The sequence below is a fragment of the Melitaea cinxia genome, chromosome 4, assembly GCF_905220565.1.
Source record: "Melitaea cinxia chromosome 4, ilMelCinx1.1, whole genome shotgun sequence".
Classification (NCBI taxonomy): domain Eukaryota; kingdom Metazoa; phylum Arthropoda; class Insecta; order Lepidoptera; family Nymphalidae; genus Melitaea; species Melitaea cinxia.
Window position 1 is genome coordinate 8,427,097 of NC_059397.1, and position 18,081 is coordinate 8,445,177.

The window sequence follows — 18,081 nt, forward strand, 5'->3', positions numbered from 1 at the left end:
AATCTTTGGTTTCAACTGGCAAGTACAAAAAACTTAACAATAGTAAAACATAATAATAAATGTATACAAAAATTACCCTGAAAAACAAAAATAAATTCATAAGTCTGGAATATCTTAAATTAAATCATTTAAACTTATCCTATGAGTATTTAATTCCGCTTATGTACTAAATATTGTTTTAATATACTCTCATCTTTACCGTTCCTAAAAATATTGAAAAAATTTACGCCTCTCAATTATTTCAACAAAGAGAACTGTTTCTGTTATACGTTTGACGAAATCACATTTACAATCTACATAAGAAATACGAAAATATAATCTGAAAGGAGTTAAATGCCTTGGGTGAGAGAATTTTCTAGAACTATATCGAATTCGTCCAAGGGTTCGAGTATCTGCCTCAAGAAGGTGAGTAGTCCTCGCTTTCGCAAAAAGCTCTGTTCCTCGTACATTTCTGACGTAACTCGCGTCAGAGACATCGGCACTAACATCCTGTGGAGCCAGTGTTCGCTGGAAACAAAACATTTTGACGTTGATGTCACGTTGTTTATAGAAATGGATAGCCATCAGATGTTTTGGTATATTTTAATTCCAGCCATAGTTAAAAACGACGGCTTCACAAAATGTCATAATAAAGATAGAAAATGTATGTATTTATACATATAATAAAATGGTAGGAAAGTCAAAACTGTACAATGAATATTTTTTTTAAAGAATACTTGGGATGTGATCTACAATCGATACCGAAGCCAAAAATATAGTTTTTAGAATTTTTGTCTGTCTGTATGTATGTCCGGGATAAACTCAAAAAATACCGCATGGATTTACTTCAAATTTGGCACGAATATTATTAAGAAGTCGGGTCAACATATAGGCTACATATTATCACGCTATCACCTACCGGGAACGAGCAGTGAACCTTTATTTCCTCAACTCATTCTGTTACAACACGCATATTTGAATGTTGTTGTTATTATGTTAATAACCATGCTATATAAGCTAGCTTCACACTATAAAAATCACGTAATATAAGTAACTAAGCCGATAAACATAATTAAATGAATATAAGTGGACAAGACAATTTTAAAGCAGCGCCATCTATGAGAATTGTAAAGAAGAAACAGGTAAATGAATGTTATTTTAAAAGGTAGGTGTCTAGGTCGTAGGTGTTTTTGGTCAGCAGCGTCGCGGGCAGCAGCTAGTTCGTTATAAAACTCTATTACGACTATCTCCAACTTTTTTTAAATATATGTAATATTCATAAAATATTTATCCATTACGATATATAAGTTGTTTAAAAATAAATTAACTTGCAATATAAAAATATGTGTACCGTAAACTAAGGCAAATGAAAAGTTGAAATTTTCCATCTTTTCCAAGTGACCGTCCCACAGAATTAATCTCGTCTAACAGGTGGCAGTAGCATCTCCATATCGCTCTGTGTTCCTGGTCCTGTCTACAATTGTATGAAACGCCGCAACTTTTATTAGATTGCACGTTTGATTCGTCGCATAAGCTCATCTTGAATTCGTCTTTTACTCTGGCTGTAAAGAACATGTTATACATGATATTTTCACTTACAAAATACGTTTTTAGGTTAGTAATTGGTATTTTCTTCTATATAAATAAAATAGGATTGATTCAACTTATTTTACCGCGTGATAAAGTTTACATTAAGCTTCTTAAAGAAGCTCCGTCCGAACCATACTTTCATTTTAAATTATAGCTACGCTTGGCTCATTGGACGGTTTATGCAAAACTAACTTATTTTCGTAATTAATTTACATAAAATTAATTAATTAACATTGTCTGTCAACTATCAGATGTTGAACTATCAGATTTTGTCAATATATGTATTATCTATGTACTGGAAAATTTAAATTAATCACATGAGGGTATATATATATATATATATATTTCTAAAGCTAGATCCAAGCCAAAATATCTCACCAAAGTAATCCCAAATGAAAAGATTCTTGCCAAAAAGCCGAGCAGACTTGAAGCCGCATAAGAACGCTTGCTCCAAGCATTTCACTAAACCATTTTCCCCGCAAAGCAACACACTCAGCGAATTAGCGTCTTTTTCACGCTTAGACTGATAATGCCATTTCACAATAGCATTAACGCAATCACCTGCAAAATATAGTTTAGATCTTGGCGATTATTGTATATCTGAAAAGTTTTTTTTTTCATACAACTAGGTCGCCAAACAAGCATAGATACGGCTCACCTGATAGTAAGCGATTACCGTAGCTTATAGGCGCTCGGAACATCATAAGCATTGCAAGCGCGAGGTGTAATCAGACGAGGTGAACGGAAGTTGAGAGGGAGATATAATTTAGATGGCGCTAAATAAGTTAAGTTCAGTCGTGTGGTCTAAAGCACACTCGCTTTTGTTAACAACATAACGTATCCCAGCATTTTGAAAATAATAATTTTTTAATTCGATACTTAGCTTAGATTTGTTTACTTATATTTAGCGCGGGAGTGTGCGTGTTTGTGCGGCGTGCTCACCGATCATGTGCTGTATGGTGGAGGTGGAGAGGTGCGTGGTGGGCGAGTGCGCGTGTGTGTGCGGCGTGCTCACCGATCATGTGCTGTATGGTGGAGGTGGAGAGGTGCGTGGTGGGCGAGTGCGCGTGTGTGTGCGGCGTGCTCACCGATCATGTGCTGTATGGTGGAGGTGGAGAGGTGCGTGGTGGGCGAGTGCGCGTGTGTGTGCGGCGTGCTCACCGATCATGTGCTGTATGGTGGAGGTGGAGAGGTGCGTGGTGGGCGAGTGCGCGTGTGTGTGCGGCGTGCTCACCGATCATGTGCTGTATGGTGGAGGTGGAGAGGTGCGTGGTGGGCGAGTGCGCGTGTGTGTGCGGCGTGCTCACCGATCATGTGCTGTATGGTGGAGGTGGAGAGGTGCGTGGTGGGCGAGTGCGCGTGTGTGTGCGGCGTGCTCACCGATCATGTGCTGTATGGTGGAGGTGGAGAGGTGCGTGGTGGGCGAGTGCGCGTGTGTGTGCGGCGTGCTCACCGATCATGTGCTGTATGGTGGAGGTGGAGAGGTGCGTGGTGGGCGAGTGCGCGTGTGTGTGCGGCGTGCTCACCGATCATGTGCTGTATGGTGGAGGTGGAGAGGTGCGTGGTGGGCGAGTGCGCGTGTGTGTGCGGCGTGCTCACCGATCATGTGCTGTATGGTGGAGGTGGAGAGGTGCGTGGTGGGCGAGTGCGCGTGTGTGTGCGGCGTGCTCACCGATCATGTGCTGTATGGTGGAGGTGGAGAGGTGCGTGGTGGGCGAGTGCGCGTGTGTGTGCGGCGTGCTCACCGATCATGTGCTGTATGGTGGAGGTGGAGAGGTGCGTGGTGGGCGAGTGCGCGTGTGTGTGCGGCGTGCTCACCGATCATGTGCTGTATGGTGGAGGTGGAGAGGTGCGTGGTGGGCGAGTGCGCGTGTGTGTGCGGCGTGCTCACCGATCATGTGCTGTATGGTGGAGGTGGAGAGGTGCGTGGTGGGCGAGTGCGCGTGTGTGTGCGGCGTGCTCACCGATCATGTGCTGTATGGTGGAGGTGGAGAGGTGTGAGGTGTGAGGTACGGGGAGATACAGTAAAAGGCGCACAAGTGTTCCGGACAACGCTCTGATTTATTCTGCCTACATATAATGAAAATACATGTCTTATAAACTAAATGTTACTACACTACACCACCGGGGCAAAATAAAAAAAATAAAAATTAATTACATAATTAAGTTTTTTTTTTTTTTTTGTATAAGTATATAATGTAAATATGAAAAGTTTTAATAAGTAAAAGTAATAGTAATAAACAATTAGTATGTATCTAAATATAGTATACAATAATTTGAAATGATTTAGAAATAAACATTAATTATTTATCTTTTACAAAAAGTTTTGTTCTATTTTTATGAATAATTTCAATTTTATTATTTCTCAAAATTTTTACATTCGGTTCCTGCTCTTCAATAACTAAATACGGGCCATTATACAAGGTATCTAATTTTCCTCCTGTTTCATTTTTTACTAATAACATATCATTTGGTTTGTATTTTATTTTATTTACCTTTTTATCATATTTCTGTTTTCTTTTCTCTTTAGACTTTAACAAATTTTCTCTCGCATCCCTATTAGCTGTCTGTAACCTGTACTTTAATTCTAAACTGTAATTGTCTGGATTGTATAAAGGTTCAATGTCAGAAGAAATTCTACTAGGTATTACACATGATTTTCCAAAAACTAACTCGTATGGTGCATATCTTGTACTTGAGTGAATTGTATTATTATATGTAAAACACCAAAATGGTAGCCATTGGCTCCATGTCTCTGGATGGTTATCACATTGTATGCGCAGAAATGAACCTAAATGTTTATGTGCATTTTCAAGAGAACCAATAGTTTGATGATGGTATGCAGTAGAACTTAGTTTTTCTATATTTAGTAACTTACAAACCTGTTCCATTGTATCCGATATAAATTCAGTTCCACGATCCGTAGTGATGACCTTTGGGATTCCGAACCTTAAAATGAAATTATTCACAAAATTCTTAGCTATACTTACCGTTTCCTTATTTCTAAGAGGATATGCCTCTACAAATTTACTTAATTCACATTGTATTGTTAATATATATTTATTATCTTCTAAATCTCTATCTAATGGACCTATTATGTCTAGAAAAACTTTTTCCAAAGCAGAACTAGCTGTGGTTGTAATAACTAGGGGTTCCTTAATATGCCTAGAATGTTTACTTTTTTGACATTTTTCACACTTTCTAACGTAACTCTTAACATCATTTTCTATTCCTGGCCAGTAGAATTTACGTTTTATGTTATTTACCATTCTGCGAATCCCAGCATGTCCGCTTGTGGGTAGCAGATGATAGTCATTCATAATAAATTGTTTTTCCTCGTCACTATCTATTCTTTTTATACCTTTCAAAATACAAATCCTTGGACCGTTATATTTATTTTTACTTTTTATTTCTTCTATAAGACTCCTTATAAATAACGCGTTATCTTCTTTCTTTATAATGCATATTTCTCTAATTTCTAACTTTTCACATATTTTCCTCAATTTTTCCACAAAAACGTCTCGCGTATAATGTGCTTTAAAATCAAGGTTAACATATAATATATTTTTATTTTTATTAAATGCGAAACATTCAGATTCGACATCCATATATTTTTTCTCTTTCATTTTTCTTAGTTCTTTCCCTTGTATTAAACTTAACTCAACTGATCCACTCGGTATTCTAAGTATTTCCACAACACTTGGTTGATCAGGCCAATTGTTCGGGTCAATACTTGGAATATCGCTTATCATTCTATCATCTCCACTTTCATTCTTTCTTTCTGCCTCTTTTACTTTCTTAGCCTGTGCTCTTGTTGTTACTGCTAATAAACTTTCATTCATAGCTTTCAAATCTTGGGAAGTCATACTTATTCGCGATAAAGCGTCCGCTATTACATTTTCTTTACCTTTCACGTATACTACTTTAAAATCATACTCTTCTAGTGCTAACCGAAATTTTAAAAGTCTACTTGAAGGGTCTTTTAGTCCAAATAGGTATATAAGGGGTTTATGATCCGTCATAATAGTAAAAGTACGTCCAAATAAATATGGTCGAAAATATTTTACACTCCAAACTATGGCAAGTAGTTCTTTCTGTATAGTTGGGTAATTTAATTCAGCTTTATTCAAAGGTCTACTAGCATATGCTACAGCTCTCATGTTATTATTACAAAGTACTGCACCTATTGCTGTCCCTGAAGCATCAGTTTGTAATATAAATTCTTTTGAAAAATCAGGGTATTGTAGAATGGGTGGATTTATTAAAGCATTTTTCAAAATATTAAATGATATCTCACACTGTTCAGTCCACTCATATTTGACATTCCTCCTACAAAGTTTATTTAAACAATTAGTTAATTCAGCAAAATTTTTAATAAACTTTCTATAGTAATTACACATTGCCACAAAACGTCTCAACTCATCGACGTTCGTCGGTATTGGGTAATTTTGAATAGTCTTAATTTTGTCTTGGTCTGGTTGAATTCCTTTAGAGGATATCGTATGGCCTAAATATAATAGTTCTGTTTTTAAGAATTGACATTTACTCGGATTTAGTTTGAGATTGACTTTACGTAAGCGTTCGAAAATTTCTATTAAGTTTTTATTATGTGATTCTAAATTTCTTCCGAAGCAAACACAATCGTCTAAATAAATAAAACAATTTATATAGTTAAGACCTGACATAGCTACTGACATGACTCTAGAGAAAGCGCTGGGACTGATCTTTAGCCCCATAGGTAGACGTTTCATTTGAAACTGACCTGTACTAGTTGTAAATGATGTGATTGGTCTAGATTCGGGTTTTAATGAACATTGATAATATGATTGACTTAGGTCTAAATGAGAGAAATAAATTGCGCCTGATAACGAATCCAATATCTCTGTTATGTTTGGTAATGGAAATTTATCATCCTGTATTACTTCATTTAACTTTCGATAGTCTATAACTAATCTCCACTTTTTATTATTTTTGTCATCTGATTTTTTGGGTACTAACAATATCGGACTGGACCATTCACTTTGTGATGGTTCTATTATGTCATCAGCTAACATTTGTTTAATTTGTTTATCTACTTCAGGTTTTAAACTATGTGGTAATCTATATGGTTTTATATAAACTGGATTTACATTTCGTTTCAAATTAATTGATTGTTCACACAAGTTAGTAGTCGTAAGCTTATCACCGGGTAAATAAAATATGTCAGCATACTTTGAACAAATACTCTCTATACTGTTACGTTCACTTGTACCTAAGTGATCAAGTTTCAAAGATTGCAACAATGTTTTTGCACGTGTAGAGTTCGAAGTACACTTATCAAAAGAACAAACATTATACTCTTTTAATGGTAATAGCTGAGGTTGAAAAATTGGAATAATAATTTCTTTGTCACTAGTATTCATTAATCTAATAGGTATTATGTTATTTTTTGGTTTTACTATTAAACTAGCTAAAAATAAATTTTCTTGTAATTCTTCCTGTACAATCACACTATCTTCTTTCACATCTGAATTTAACTTTATATAATGAATAGTTTCGCATCGTGCTGGTATCGTTATATAGTCTGTACATAATTTAGGTGAAGTATATAATGGTATCTGGCTTTGTTTTTCATTTGTTAACATTAATATATTTTTCTCTAAATCGATAATCGAATAAAAATTGTTTAGAAAATCTAACCCAATTATTCCATCTGATTTACAAGGTAATTCCTCAAACAAATAAAATTTGTGTTCATAATTAGTTCCATCTAACGCCTGTAAAGTTAAATAAACATAACCCTCTGAATATGTCTTGCCACCTATACCGTTAATGACTATAGGGTCTTTATGTATCGGTGTATGTTTCGATAATATACTACTACGAATAGCCGATAAAGATGCACCGGTATCTAGTAACCACGAACATTTTTTTTCTATAGATATTTAAGAATATGTATTTTACATTGTTTTCGTAATTTAAAATATAATTTTTAGTCCCGAAAAAACTGTTTCGGTTCAGTAGTTTTTTCTTCTTCAAGTTGTACCGAACAAATATTTTGCTTACTACGGTTACCGCTACTATTGTAAACTCGACGGGGACCTCGAGTCGGGGTCGAGTGGTTTTTGTTAGAATAATATCCTGAATTATTATAATTATTTTTAACATACATACCTGTACGAGGGGTATTATTGAGATTGTTGTTCCGTCCACGATGTGAGTAAAAATTAGTTTTATTGGTTCGTCCGCCTCTGCCTCTTTGGGAAGACCTATAGTAGGGGATTCGATTACCTCTTCTTTGCGCGTTGAATATATTGTTAGACGATGAAGGTTGTCCCAACTCCTCGTCTTCAGCAGCACGGACTGCATCCTTCAACTCGGAGTAGTCTCGAGCTGATATAATTGTGCTGAGTCGCCTATTACGTAATCCATCTGCAAATCTTTTAATCGCTAATTTTTCATTAATAGGTCTCAATATCTCACAAGCCTTCGGGTTTCCGTTGCTCTGTGCTATAGTGAGGCCTACAAATAACTCAGATAATTTATCTCCATACTCATGAATTGACATATTATTTTGAGATAAGTTATTTAATTGGCTAAGTATCGCATTTGCTGATTTTTTTGTTAATAAAGAATTTCTAATATCATGGATTAAGCTCTTTACATCACTATATTCGCTTTTTAATTTTAATTTAGCACATTTAGTTAACCTGGTTTTTAATACAAATGAAATTAATAATTTTTTCTGTGTGAAATCTACAAGATATTCATCATACATTTCAATTCCGTCAATAATTTTTTCAGTAGTTTCTTCCGTATTATCCATTACGGGAATTAAATAAGTAGCAGTTTTTAAGTCGAACCTATCCATTTTTGTTATTTCCGATTTTTCCATTATACTATCCACACAATTAATTTTGTAATTTAAAATTTTATTATATACTAATTCAATGCGTTCTAATATTCCATAAACATAATCTTTTAATTCAACTTTACATTTTTGTTCGTTAAAAATATTAATAATATCTTTATATTCACGAAATAGTTTTTCAGCTTTTACAATTTTTTTATTCACATTACCTGTATATTGTAATCTTCTAGTGGGACCTAATTTCCTTAAATCAATTTGAATTTCACTTAACTTATTTAAAATAATTTCTAATTCTTTTTCCATATAGTTTTAAACTTACAGTCAATATTACACATAGTTCTTACATATTTTACGTAAATATGGTATGAAATCTATACACAGAAATTAACAATAGAGGGGAGGGAAAGGTTTTCACTTCACATATTTTCACTTTTCATTTATATTATTATTACTTTTTAACTTTTTACTTTCACTATTCACTTTTCACTATACCGTATCTCCTTCGTCAGCGTTTGTAGGGTTGAATCTGCCAGAAAACCTCTGCCGAATTCTCGTAAAAAATTCAGACTGCATTCTTTTTTCTATCCATTTTCTTTCTTTATTTCTCCAGCTTTTCCATGCCAAGTAAACCATAGTACAAATAAAAATTATTAGGGCCACGGTGATTAAAATATTACTCGTTTTTATGTTACTTTCGATTTCTGTAATTCCTCCAGTGTTACTCCCTGCAGCGGCATTCTGCGTTATTAATATTTCCTTATCTTCGTTTTTCGAGTAATTTTTCCCCATATTATTTATTAATTAGATATAGTTTTAATGAAGGTCTCACTTTATTCACTGCTCGTTATAAATTATAAATTATAAATTCTTTAAAAGTTGCACCGAGGCACACTGGAATCCGTCGCGTTTGCGTTTTGCGCCGGTCACCCGACACTCGCAACCGCCACGGCATGGCAGGGTCGCCATGAGGTGTGAGGTACGGGGAGATACAGTAAAAGGCGCACAAGTGTTCCGGACAACGCTCTGATTTATTCTGCCTACATATAATGAAAATACATGTCTTATAAACTAAATGTTACTACACTACAGGTGCGTGGTGGGCGAGTGCGCGTGTGTGTGCGGCGTGCTCACCGATCATGTGCTGTATGGTGGAGGTGGAGAGGTGCGTGGTGGGCGAGTGCGCGTGTGTGTGCGGCGTGCTCACCGATCATGTGCTGTATGGTGGAGGTGGAGAGGTGCGTGGTGGGCGAGTGCGCGTGTGTGTGCGGCGTGCTCACCGATCATGTGCTGTATGGTGGAGGTGGAGAGGTGCGTGGTGGGCGAGTGCGCGTGTGTGTGCGGCGTGCTCACCGATCATGTGCTGTATGGTGGAGGTGGAGAGGTGCGTGGTGGGCGAGTGCGCGTGTGTGTGCGGCGTGCTCACCGATCATGTGCTGTATGGTGGAGGTGGAGAGGTGCGTGGTGGGCGAGTGCGCGTGTGTGTGCGGCGTGCTCACCGATCATGTGCTGTATGGTGGAGGTGGAGAGGTGCGTGGTGGGCGAGTGCGCGTGTGTGTGCGGCGTGCTCACCGATCATGTGCTGTATGGTGGAGGTGGAGAGGTGCGTGGTGGGCGAGTGCGCGTGTGTGTGCGGCGTGCTCACCGATCATGTGCTGTATGGTGGAGGTGGAGAGGTGCGTGGTGGGCGAGTGCGCGTGTGTGTGCGGCGTGCTCACCGATCATGTGCTGTATGGTGGAGGTGGAGAGGTGCGTGGTGGGCGAGTGCGCGTGTGTGTGCGGCGTGCTCACCGATCATGTGCTGTATGGTGGAGGTGGAGAGGTGCGTGGTGGGCGAGTGCGCGTGTGTGTGCGGCGTGCTCACCGATCATGTGCTGTATGGTGGAGGTGGAGAGGTGCGTGGTGGGCGAGTGCGCGTGTGTGTGCGGCGTGCTCACCGATCATGTGCTGTATGGTGGAGGTGGAGAGGTGCGTGGTGGGCGAGTGCGCGTGTGTGTGCGGCGTGCTCACCGATCATGTGCTGTATGGTGGAGGTGGAGAGGTGCGTGGTGGGCGAGTGCGCGTGTGTGTGCGGCGTGCTCACCGATCATGTGCTGTATGGTGGAGGTGGAGAGGTGCGTGGTGGGCGACAGCGCGTGATGCGCGGGCGCCGGGGTGCGCGGGGAGCGCTCGCGGGCGCGTGCCGCCACGACCACTCGCTCGGTGGAACCGTCGTCTACGCCCGTACCCAGCCAACGATTGCACGGGAACCTAGGTATAATATTTGTTATAAAATTAAATGCTCAAAAGTTAGTACTTTTGCAGTAAAAAGTTTCACATGGTCTTCTTGTCCACTCTTTAGGAACACAATTGCCAGAATTAATGTTATCGATATTCAGAACCTATTACAAATGGCATTGTAACGGGCATACTACGACACTTAAAACTGTATCTCTTATAATGATTTGTGACAAACGTGCTTTACATCTTATGGCATCTCCACATTGTCCAGTGTATCGCGCGCGAAATTGCGAACCACCTATGAAACATGAGTGCAATATCGTTTCGCGTATTGCTACACGGCTTCGCACCACTTTCGCGACTCATTCCCAGATTGCTATCGGTTTTTGTTCCGCGACAAAGGGCAAGCGTAAACTTGGAAAGCGACAAGACTCCACATTCGGGGCTCAGTTCGTTTAAAAAAGAGTGCCGCTAGCGATCGTGAATGATTAATTTAGTAAATTTAAGTGAGAGTTATTAAAGAATAATTGCCGTAAATTGATCAGATATTGTAAAATAAAAAATTGAAAACATTCTCAAGATAAACCAGGCGTCCATCTTTGATAAGTGCACGGACTATAGTGTAACTGATGATGCGGAAATGTGGAGAGGGCATTAATTATTATCAGTATAGGTGGTTTTCACCTTTTTGGAACGGTATAATCCGTTCCATTACTGCGCTCAAAGATTTCAATAGCTTATTTTAAGAAACAAATTTTATTTTATTTATTTTTATTTTATTTTATTTAGGGAACAAACAGTACAATTATACAGTTAATTAATAAATTCATATAGCCAATACACAAACCATCAAAGTTTCCAACAGTAAATAATTCATAAATGAGCAAAAAGAACACATTAACAAGAAATAATCGATAAATCACATACAGAAATATAAATATAAATGATTCAAGCAAAACTAAAATAAACAATTAGACAAACAAAAACAAATAGGAAAATTCAATACACTCATTAATTAAATAATAAACAATTAAAGGATAACAAATTAAATTTTATACAACATTACAAAACTCAATCATACCAACTACTGATTGAATACAATTAGGTATAATTATAATTAAATCGATTGAAAATCGTAATAGATCATTTATAAATATTACTATTTATATGGCATTGCAATACAAACATTAATCAGTTAAAGTTTTAGTTTTTTTCTCTTTTTTTTTGTAAGTTACATTATATCAAATACGTATTATCGTTAATCAATTAAAAAACAAAATAAAAACAATTTAGTTAGACCATTACAAAATTAAAAAAAGAAAAAATACAATAACTATCTTATAATGTTACTGTCAATAATGAAATATTAGAACACTAACAATAAGAGAGGGCTTTGATTCTTTTCTTAACCAATCCCAATGGAACCGAAAAATAGTCTATTTCTGCGTACACTTTATTATATCGAGCACTTGAACGATATTAAAATTGTTTTTGGCGTACTTTGTTCTCGTAAGGGGAATGTTAAAAGTGGACTTACAGCGCGAAGTATTAATGGGGCATCTAAAGTTCAAGCTACTTAAAAGAATCGGAGAACCTACCATATTGTTAAGCAACCTATACAAGAATATTTGGTCTTTCTCCATACGACGCTGTTCGACCGTAACAAGAGGTGCATCAAAATTTGTGAATCTAGTAGTAAGAATTCTCTTAAATTTATTTTGGATCTTTTCTATTTCATTAATGTATATTTTATATTGATGGTTCCGTATGATTGAACCATATTCCAAAATTGGACGTACTAATGAGTAATGTAATTAGAGTATTCGTGTTTTTAAAATCCTTACTAGCTCTCAGAACGAAGCCAAGAGTACGAAAGGCCTTTGCAACAATGATATCTACATGTGGTTTAAATGTTAATTTGCTATCAAGGTTTCCATTTAAGTTATAATTAAATATAACTGGCGTTTTCTTACGCGAGTATGAAATAATGTTACATTTCTTAATGTTAAGAAGCAGATGATAAGCAACACAATATTTGCAAAGTTCGTCCAAATCATTCTGCAGTAGCATGCAGTCATTAGAGTTAGTTATATTTTTATAGATTTTCATATCATCTGTATAGAGAAGTATTAATGAGTATTTAAGAACGTAACGAATATCATTAACAAACACGTTAAAAAGAAGAGGTCCGAGGTGAGAGCCTTGGGGGACACCTGACGTTACTGGGACAAATGTTGAACAAAAACCTCTGATCGCAATAGCTTGGCCTCTATCACATAGATAAGAGGATAACCACCGTAGGAGGTCACCGGGTATACCCACCTCCTCGAGTTTAATAATTAGAAGATCGTGAAGAAAGAGAAAGCTTTAGAGTAGTCGGTATACACGGCATCCACCTGGTAACTTTGATCCATAGCATTCGATACGTGATGTACAAATTCACAGAGATTAGTGTCGGTAGTTTTTTTTAACTTATAAAACCATGTTGCTGAGGAGCAAGTATGGTTCGTAAAGCAGGAAAGATGTTATCAAAGATAATTTTCTCGAATAGCTTAGCAATAGTACATAATTCTGAAATTGGCCTATAATCTTTAATATTATATCTATCACCGGATTTAAAAATTGGAGTAACGAGCGACTTCTTCCCTATTTTTGGCATTTCACCCTGGTGGGTTTTTGGCGTTTCGCCCAAGTGATTTGGAGAATAATAAAAATAAGGGATAAGAAAGTTGTTTACTGCACATTTTCAGAAATAAAGGGGGTAAACCATCGGGACCCTGACCCTTATTTTGTGTCCAACTTTTTCAGGTATTTCTCAATAATTTGAGTTGATAGAGAGATCGCACCAATAGAAATGTGGATGGGTAAAGTGGGCGTGATTTTTAAAATAGGATTAGAAGAATCGCTGTTTATATATTATTATTTTATATTATATATATATTTAATCGCTGTTTTTGTTCGCAAATGTTACTTACGTATATGTATGTCCCGTAACTTCGTTCCTCACGTATATCTGATCTAAAAGCCACCTTGGAGACAACCCGGAATTATCATGACCTATACGGAGGGTCGACAAGATTCCTAAATTTTTGTGCTGCAATTAAAAACAAACTTAATAATATTTATGGAACTCATATCTAATTTGCGGAGTTTACTCCTTAAGAAACGATATTAGGCCTGTTTTATGAAAAAAACATGGGGAGTGAAATCATGTGAAAGTGTGTGTATAATATTAATATTAATAATAATAATAAATATTCTTTATTAAAGTGACCAGTGACTCATTTTGGTTAGTAAACAATATTTCTTACATACTATGTTAGTTTAATTATTAATATATCACAGTATTCGTTCTTAAGGAGTAAATTCAGGTCGCGTGTCGGAGTTATTAGTGCGTGTATATAATACACACTTTTTGTACAAAACTTTCTCTTCTTCAATACCTGCTGATGGCAAATATTTGTATATTCCATACAGTAATTTACCTAAACGTTTGCGCTTGTGAATTGTATAATTCCCCGGGATATGAGTAAATTTCGGTGGGGATCATTGTGTCAGTCGTATATTATTATTATTAATTCATAATTATTACAATTGTATGCACAAAACAACTCACATGGAACACGAACTCATTCGTGTTTCTTGGTATAGGGATTTTCGGTGTTGATTCACCATTAGCGCCAGATATAGATAGCCAGCAGTTAGCCGTAGTTTGACTTGCTTTACGAGATGGCACGATCAACACACGGTATGGCAATTCTAGAATCAGTGCGAAAAATATTTCTGTACATATAACATTTAATATTAAACATTAGCTTAATTTTGAGTGACATTTTCGATCTTATTTCAACTTATTACAGTCTCAGATGGCAATAATTATTACTTTATAGTAAAAACAAAATATAAAACTAGATGATTATACCTCTCGGAATATAAAGCTATGATGATAATTTAAAAAACACGAAAATAGAATAGTGTAAAAAATAATGAGAAATTTTTTTCAGTAACATTATATTGTCTCTCTACTCTTCGAATACCTATCAGTATAATTTAATAATCATTAAATGCAAGTCAATCAATTAATTAAGGTTACTTATTTTTTATTAAACGAAATATAATATATACATATATATATATATATATATATAATTTTAAAAAAATACTTACTTGTAGTAGGATAAGTGTTAGTAAAGCAATGATAATCAACAGCATTGAGTGTCAACAAATGGTATAAAAACTGTTCCCTTTCTTCTTCACAGCGTAAAAATGCAGTTCTTTTATATTGAGATCGTAGTAGCGTGGTATCAGACAATAGTTCTCGAAGATGCTTTGATAACAATTTCTTCTCTAACGAGAGTCTCACCCAGGCTCGTGCGTAGCCAATTTCTGTCTTTATATCGGTCATTGCTTGTACGTTCCTTTAAACCGAGGAAAGCTTAATTAAAGGCGTACATCGATACATCGTGGTGACTATGGGCAAAACACATGAGTTCACGTCATTTATGGCGTAAACTTGTGGAGGTCTATGTCCAGCAGTGGACTGTATAGGCTGTAATGATTGATACATACGTACCTAGTTATTTATGTTTAAAATAAAACAAGTTCGTCTGACTTATAGAAATCAAGTTCAACTTTAATGGAGCTAAAGTTGCAATTACAAAATTGTTAATCACAAGGAAACCGCTTTTGTGTATTTTTTTAGAAACGCGTGGTCACGTGGTGCAAAATTTTAGAGAAGCTATATTATGTAATAAAAATCATAAATTTTAGGAAACAAAAATGTTCTAAACCTCATATCAAAGGTGAGATTTTCCGGGAGAGGTCTTAATGGGTTCGGTGGTTGGGAAGACTTCCTCTCCAAAGTGCCGGAGTTGCTAAGTCGATCGCGAGAACTATCTCTCGACCCTCCGCGAGAGCTGTCTCGCGACCTGTTTGCACTCGTACTTTGCTGAGCCTCTACTTCAGCACCAACGGATGACAAATCTACAAAATTAAGACTCTCAAAATATGGAGCAGCCCGACTGGGGTAGTACCTCGACCTTACAGAAGATCACAGCAAAATAATACTGTTTTCAAGCAGTGTTGTGTTCCTGTTGGTGAGTAAGGTGACCAGGGCTCCTGGGGTATTGGGGATTGGGTCGGCAACGCGCTTGCGATGCTTCTGGTGTTGCAGGTGTTTAAGCTACGGTAATCGCTTACCATCAGGTGAGCCGTACGCTTGTTTGCCGACCTAGTGACATAAAAAAAAACTCTTCTAAAACATTTGTATAGATGATTTGCGTGGCTTCACCTGTTATATTTCGTTAGGTTTCTACATTTCATGAGGGTGATAGGGTAATTATTTTGTGAATATTTCGGACAATATGAATGATAAAGATTTAGTGGCACTGTATTTCAATGCCAGATATTGATCAAAATATATCTTATATACAAAATTCTCGTGCCACAATGTTAGTTAAAATACTCCTCCGAAACAGGTGGAAAGATTTTTAGGAAATTTTGTGTGTATATCGGGTAGGTCTAAGAATCGGCTAACATCTATTTTTCATACCCCTAAGTAATGGGGGGGTGGGATTAAGGGGGTTTAATAACATATATGGCAAAACAACGTTTGCGGGGTCAGCTAGTATAAGTATAAAGATTAACTGTAGAGTTTATTGCCGATTGTTCTCTGTCGCTATTTATCTACATTCCGAATCGGCGGTAGCTTCACTGTGAAGTATAATTACTTAATTAAAAAAAAAAAACATAATTTTAATTTGTAATATGTACAATTCAAAGGTGCTTTTGAAGCCTACTTGTGTAAAGTAATTTTTGATTATTTTTAAGTGTCTATTTAGAAGTGTGATTAATCGCTCTATAGGATTAACAAACCAAGTAAGGTAATTAATTATATAATTAATTATCAATTTTTCCAATTATACATCTCTTTGTCTCTACGAGTCCCAAAAAAGTACAAATTTAGTTTTTCATTTAATATTGTCTTCAAATTTTGAAAACTTTTTACGACAGTTTATAAATTTTTCTTAACAATCGATATATACTTACAATCCAGCCGTTTCCGTAACACACACCAAGCCAACGCTGCATGTTTTAAATTAAAATAGGTAGTTAAGATGAAAATACTAACGTTAAAATTATAGAAAACCGTTATAAAAAGAGCAGTACATTTTTCTAAAGGTAACTTAAATGATATCACTAATCTATTGACTTAATTATTACAGGGAATTTGACAGTCGTATGTTACATATACAAAAATTGTAGTCCTAAAAATCTGTATCGATTTGTAATAAATTAATAATAAAGCTTTGATTTTTCTAATATTTCTGATTTATTTGATAATTAAGATCTCTACTTAGTAGATTGTGTATATTGAAACATAAGCTCCCATATAAAATTTGTAGAATACGGTATCTAGCCCTGGCTCAATCTGTTATCAGTTATGGACTAAGTAGCTACGGTAGGACTTATAAAACACATTTAAATAATATTTATGCTTTACAGTTACGTTTATTAAAAACCACTATACCAAAATTAAAAATAAAAGTAGCTTGAATGAAAGTGATATTTTTAAATATTGTAATGTCATGGACGTTTTTACGTTGATGAAATTCAATGTCCTAAATGAAGTTAATGATCCTTCTTTAATAATCGAAAAATGTAGACCCAATACCCTAAGAAATATTTAAAACTCTTAAAAAAATTGTTATACCGAATGCTAGAAATTTTTACGGAGCTAGAATGTTAAACACCATTATACCCGCATTTGTTATCGAACTTCCCGAAGACCTACAAAAGTTATACCTGGACAAACGCAAATATAGAAGATCACTAAAAGAACATTTATTGAAATCTTTAAGCGTTATTCACAAAATTTTGGTTATACTTTGGTTTAGATTTAATTGCTATAATATGGTACGGTACGGTACAGATATTATATGATAATGTGGTATGCGACGCGGCGGCTTGTCCGGATAAGCTCTTTCGAGTTTTCGTGGCAGGCTTACGTATAAGTGTTAAGTATGTTTTTTTGTATTTTTAAACAAATAATAAAAAAAAAAAAAACATTTTAAACAAGTAATATTACAAAATTTACTTATGCAAAGGGCTGAATTAACGTGTTATTGTGATATTTATAACATACCAGGTGTGAGATAATTTGGATCAATAGGTTTAGTCGAATTGCTGCATTGTTCTAATTCTTGATAGTTCGTTAGATGCATCCATAAAGCTGACTTGCCCATCTTGTGTTGTAAGCCATGCGACCACAATCTCTCCAGTAGGTCACAGAGTGACGCTATCATGGTATTTTCTTCTACGCCTGTAATTGAAACTTCGCAACCTAACCCCAAATCGCTTTCTTCGGTTCCCATTTTCTCAAGAAGCATTCTCTTTGTTTTACTTTTGCATTCCTGATAAAAATAAAAAATCAGTAGCATCAGGTT

At 36.1% G+C, this 18,081-nt stretch overlaps 1 protein-coding gene across 1 annotated transcript in view; it reads right to left on the bottom strand.

The window, feature by feature from the left end:
* Positions 1–329: 329 nt before the first annotated feature.
* Positions 330–18,081, bottom strand: part of LOC123670119 (DENN domain-containing protein 5A) — a 32,609-nt gene continuing 14,857 nt past the window's right edge. Inside the window, exons 15-24 of the mRNA XM_045603626.1 lie at positions 17,781–18,048; positions 16,685–16,720; positions 15,427–15,619; positions 14,804–15,054; positions 14,253–14,395; positions 13,612–13,730; positions 10,500–10,666; positions 1,948–2,130; positions 1,331–1,541; positions 330–507 (exon numbers count right to left, since the gene is read on the bottom strand). Coding sequence (XP_045459582.1) covers positions 330–507; positions 1,331–1,541; positions 1,948–2,130; positions 10,500–10,666; positions 13,612–13,730; positions 14,253–14,395; positions 14,804–15,054; positions 15,427–15,619; positions 16,685–16,720; positions 17,781–18,048 — 1,749 coding nt within the window. The remainder of the gene's footprint in view (positions 508–1,330; positions 1,542–1,947; positions 2,131–10,499; positions 10,667–13,611; positions 13,731–14,252; positions 14,396–14,803; positions 15,055–15,426; positions 15,620–16,684; positions 16,721–17,780; positions 18,049–18,081) is intronic.